The following is a 5,686-nucleotide window of genomic DNA, read 5'->3' as shown; positions in this document are numbered from 1 at the left end:
TCTTCCTGGCTTGTGCAGCGAGTCCAGTACGATGAAAGTGTTGTGTGCATCAGAGAGTAATAAGTACAAAGTGTTGGCCAGCATCTGAGATCACTCTTCCCACTGTGTTTAGACCTAATAAGAGACCTGAAATGGGAACAAAGCCTTGTTGCAACAGACACAAGACGCTCAGTGTGCTTTGGGTCTAATAAACATTAGTTGCTGTATGCAAGTTTGTAATTGGCAAAGCTACAATTTTCCCAATACATGAATCTCTCACTGCTGTGTCTGTTTTAGTTCAGCGCCGGGATAAAAATAGCAGTCAAATGCTTCTCTACATGGCATTGTCTTAACAGGAGTTCACTTCTGTAATGAGATACTCTCTCCCTGCCGTCCTGAGAATACCACTGGGATTACTATCATCTGTATATGAACACCAAGCAGTCTGAGGAGCAGGTTATGAAGCCTGTTAGAATGTTTATACACACACACACACACACACACACGTAAGTATCCCTATAAAACATAATGAATATGGAAGTCAAGTTTCTTTAGAAAGTCATAGATTTCATCAAAGCAAAAGCAAAACAAGACACAGCACACTGAAACAGTCTCAAAACTGTTTATTATAATGTTTCCTTACAGCCTTCCCACCCTTCATACCCATCGGCCATGACACAATATGATTAACATGTAATGGACACTTCCCTCTTGGCACAACAGCCAATGAGAGAGCGGAACATGCACGTCTACAGGGAGGTAAAAGCCACAGAACATCCTAATTACACAAAAGAGACACAGTTATTAAAAAGACAAAATAAATCTGATTGACAAGAGCTGTGACACTGTTTACAAAAAAAAGGTGGCCGTCCACCTCAAGGTGTAGTTGTCAGTATTTACAGCTTGAGCACTTGGTTTGGAAGTTAGTATGCACACAGGCTTTTCTCAGCGGACTTAACTCTTTTCAGTGCAGTACAGTGCATGTGTCAACCTGTCCCTTTTCTTCATGACAAAATATATCAAAAATAAAAATAAAGGAAAAGGAGGGAATGACGTCATTACACAGATACTTTGAATAAAAAGGGGAAGAGGACTAAGTGCTGAGAGTGAGGGATGATGGAACTGGATCGTCTGAATGGAGCTGGCCTCTGATCTGGACATGGTCTCACTGCAGCTGCCAGAGTTTTTATGCCTTGGCGTTGATGATTTCGACAAACTCTGGCTTGAGGGAGGCTCCGCCCACGAGGAAGCCGTCAACGTCCTTCTGGGAGCCGAGTTCTTTGCAGGTACCACCGGTCACAGAACCTGAGAAGAAGAATTATGAGAAGAGACTGATTGATTGTGAAAGCAAAAACAGGATGAGGATTTTTCTAGCAGCTATTCAATAACAAAGACAAATGCTGCATCTCGTCGCTTCGACTGACCTCCATAGATGATCCTCACAGAGTTGGCGACAGCCTCAGACACGTTGGTCTTCAGCCACTGCCTCAGTTTCTCGTGAACTTCCTGAGCCTGAGATATCACACAGGAAACATTATGATGGGTTGTGGGAAGACATTGCAGCAATCATTTTCAGTGGTTACTTATATTTACCTGCTGTGGGGAAGCAGTCTTGCCGGTGCCAATGGCCCACACAGGCTCGTAAGCGAGCACGACCTTGCTCCAGTCCTTTACATTGTCTGTGAAAGAGACGAGTGATAAGGCTTCAATTTGTATTTCGCAAGTTTTCTGATTTCCACCACACTCTAGCTTGTACAAGCGGTCCCTGAAATGCATGTTACAACATTTAGACACTCTCTCCTGTGCATATAAAACTCTACAGCAGTATTGTCTGGAGTCACGTACCTGCGATGACCTTGGTCTGAGCAAAGACGACCTTCTCGGTGATGCCGCCCTCTCTCTCGTCCAGCTTCTCGCCAATGCAGGCGATCACACCAAGACCACTCTCCAGAGCGTGGGCTGTCTTCTGACCAATGAGCTGACATAACACACACAAGCATCTAATCACAAAGTGTGCACAGGAGGAAGGATGTGTTTTTGTGTTTCCTACTCATGTAAATAGGATGCAACTCTTACCATTTAGCACTCAGCGTCATTACAGACAACGATAAAGCTGATAAAATCATCCAGAATTACCTCGTTGCTCTCTCCGAAGACGTGGCGCCTCTCAGAGTGTCCCAGGATCACCCAGTTCACGCCACAGTCCTTGATCATCGCAGGGCTGAAGACAGATAATACTCAAACAATAAACACAAATAAACATCAAATCTTCTCCTACCTGCTTATTATCAAACCCTTGTTATTTTCCACTGATGGACACGTGACGTACCTGATCTCCCCAGTGAAGGCACCCTTGGGAACTTTGTAGCAGTTCTGAGCAGCCACACCGAACTTGGCGTCCAGTTTGGACCTGGCAAAGTCCAGATAGATTGCTGGGGCACCGCACACCACCTCTATTAACAGAAAAGAAGCGCTTAGGTTAGATTTTTGTGTAGTCAATGTATTAGGACTGAGAGATATTCATAAAACCAAATATCAAGACCAACATCCTTGATGCCAGTGATCTGATAGTAGTTTGAAATGTGCTTTTGGTACGTGAGAAGATATTAAACGTACAGAAAAAAGGATTCAGAGAAACAGTGGTCATTAATAATGTGGGTGTGATGGCTAAACAGTCTTTATTTCAAATAATTATATCACTTAACAGTAATGTAGCCTTTATGACAAGAAACAGACAGACAGTATCTAGTCTATGACACAATATTCTTATATATTATATTTCATGCATTTCCTTGAATGATATTTCAAGACACTTTAACACTGTGCCAAAATGTGGGCTTCAACACGGGACAGTCAGTTAAAAAGGACTTAACTTTAACTTGTAACTTAACTTGTGGTTAAACAGGCTGTTTAACTTGTGGTTAAACAGGCTGTCGCAAAGGCAATCCATAATCCAAATGTAAACAAAACGGTCAACCAACACCAAAATTCAAGACACAGGACTGGAAACTGCCATCTTTCTCAAATTGATTGAAAGGCCTTAAATGGTTAAAGGCTGTTAAAGGCTTCTTCACATAAGTAGAAGCTTGTTGCAGCAGCAGCACTAAAATCAAAACACAAGCACCAGATTTGTACTTCCAACCAAATACATCATTATATTTGTGTACTACAACTCAAATGACACATTTCATTATGAAACTCACTATAAATGGTGCAACTTTGTGAAATGTTTGCCCTCATGTGCAACAGCAGTACAGTCTGTATGGGTCAAGCAGAGTACAGTACAGTCAAGACACTGACATTCAAAATGTAACTATATCTTGGGGTTACCAGAGTCTATATTAAACGCCTCCTGTTATTATTGGTTTGGTAAAGGTCATTTTGTCCACGGCCACAGTCAAGACTCTCTGCATGAAAGGTCTGAGTTCAGTCACCTAAAGGTCGCCTATATGGCAGCATTCTGCAGAGGTCAGAGAAAAGTCATGAGGGTCAAATAAAAGAACCAGAGTTTAAATATCCAACATGTAAAGGAAATCAGTCTGGGGAGGAAACAGCTGAACTTTGACTTTACAGCTCTGAGGAGAGGTCAATGGGAAAAGTCTGCTTGAGTTTCACTCTGGCGCTGTAAGGGGGGGGGGGGGGGGGGTTCATTAATGGAGCAAGGTCCAAGGATAGTCTGTGGTAGACTGTACAGAGTGATAGTTTGCTCCTGAGCAGATCGGGCCTGTGACTGGTATACACAACATTACAGTTGCATAACACTAACTTGCAGGAGGAGCAAAACTGGCCCGATGACAGCGGAAACGGGCCCAGACACATTCAGCGCGTCCCTGCTTGTGTTAATTATCAAAGTAGTTGAAGTAGAAGTATCATGCACTGGATGAAAAAAATGAGTAATGTCTTAATAAAACAGCAGCTGTGTAGTTTGTCTCCAGTCTGCAGGAAGCAGACAGCAACAGGGCAAATGTCGACTGCTGCATTCACGCCATGCTGGAAAAGTCGTAGACGAGATAACAACAACTGGAAAAACACACGTATCAGTGTTTTCTGTGGCCTAAAGAGTTGTTTAATACTTCCGTGAAGTTTCGTTGCTCGGCTGTGTGCCTCAACAAGTTAAACGAAAAATAACTTGTAGGGGAAGGTCACAAAAGGCTACTGTTTAATCAGTGTGCAGATGAAAGAGGAACGACATTCTTAACGAGCAGCCTCACTTGAATGCACCCTGCACTCGCACAGCAGAGGCAGAGCTGGCTGCTGGACTACGTGCCACTGTAAACGCACACCCCCCACCACCACCGACAATGCTGAAAACCCGTCATCTGTATTCATACATTTCTGTCCGTCTGAGGTTGACTTTTAGCTCGGTTAAACATCGGGAAAAGACAGAACTCACACTGAATGTAACTTCATTAGTGCATAAAATTAAGGAGATGAAAGTCTGTGATGCTAATGGTGTCGTTGATTTATTGAATGACCGAGCCATTTTGACTGAATGGGAAATTCGGTTGTGATTTGAAAAAGAGGAAACAAAACGCGGATAAGTCGTCAAAGTGACTAACAATGGGACCATGATTATCAGAAAACATGTGGCTAAAATTGTAAATGTTCCAATGGAGGTTTGGCTTAACGGCTGTCAAAATCCACATACCGACATTGGGGTCCACCTTGGCTTCGTTCATGGTCTGGATGAGCTCCCCGAGGCTCTTCTTGTCGCCGTTCATCTTCCAGTTTCCACCAACGAAGAATTTCCTGCTCATGATTGCGGGTTGTTTTTTTTGCGGGGTGTTAGCTAAGAATTAAAACGGTACCGACAGACCACCAAGGTGCACTTCGTCTGGGGACAGAGAGCGGACGTCAGACAGCAGCTCAGACTATTTATGAACATGGAAAATCTAACCCCTCCTCTCTCTCTGCTCCATTGGTTTATGGCGGCACGCCCGTAAACGCGTCTCCCCATTTGAGGAAGGGGAAGAGCAAAATGTCATGCTGCGTTCAAGTACTGTGTGTGGCTTAACCCGTTAAAAGAGAGCCCCTGAGACTAAAACGTACTATGGGTCAGTGGTGAAAGAAGTACACAGATCTTCTATTCAAGTAAGTACCACTGAAACACTCTCTTAGAAGTAAAATCCTGCATTCTATTCTATTCTATTCTTCTTTTCTATTCTTCTTTTCTATTAGTATAAAACTTTACTGAAAATACCAAAAGTAAAAGTACTCATCGTGCAGAACGGCTCATTTCAGAATAATGTATATTATTGAATTATAATTATTAAGGCATTAATGTGTACATCATATTAATGTTGCAGCTTACAAAGGTGGGGCTAATTTAATTACTTTATGCACTGCTGGCTAGCTTGTGAATTTCATTCATCTGAATCTGCAAAGTGACAAATAAAAGCTAACGTTATCAAATACATATAGTGGAGTAAAACGCACAATATATGCCTCTGAAATGTAGCGGAGTGGAAGGATAAAGTAGCAGAAAATGGTACCTATAAATTGTTCTTAATTACAGTACTTGAGTAAATGTACTCGTTACTTTCCTCTACTCATCTTATCCTGGTAAAACTATGCAACTATTACTAAGTGTGGTAAACAACGACAATAGCACAAAACAATAGTCAATAACATGTTTCGGACACCCTAGCCTATATAGGCCTAATGCATTTCTGGGCCTGGGTCCTTGCTTAGTTCTGCACATTTTAAC

General features: G+C 42.4%; 1 protein-coding gene across 1 annotated transcript; it reads right to left on the bottom strand.

Moving 5' to 3' along the window:
* Positions 1-587: 587 nt before the first annotated feature.
* tpi1b (triosephosphate isomerase 1b) lies at positions 588-4,826 on the bottom strand. The gene is made up of 7 exons (XM_070911448.1): positions 4,628-4,826; positions 2,309-2,432; positions 2,116-2,200; positions 1,825-1,957; positions 1,573-1,658; positions 1,404-1,491; positions 588-1,284 (listed from the first exon to the last, which is right to left on the bottom strand). The coding sequence occupies exons 1-7, from the start codon at positions 4,734-4,736 to the stop codon at positions 1,166-1,168; spliced, it is 744 nt and encodes a 247-aa protein (XP_070767549.1). The 5' UTR covers positions 4,737-4,826; the 3' UTR covers positions 588-1,165.
* Between the last annotated feature and the right edge of the window lie 860 nt (positions 4,827-5,686).

Source organism: Enoplosus armatus, chromosome 9, assembly GCF_043641665.1.
Source record: "Enoplosus armatus isolate fEnoArm2 chromosome 9, fEnoArm2.hap1, whole genome shotgun sequence".
Taxonomy (NCBI): domain Eukaryota; kingdom Metazoa; phylum Chordata; class Actinopteri; order Centrarchiformes; family Enoplosidae; genus Enoplosus; species Enoplosus armatus.
Note: the sequence above shows the minus strand (reverse complement) of the source record. Positions and strands in the feature narration are given on the sequence as shown.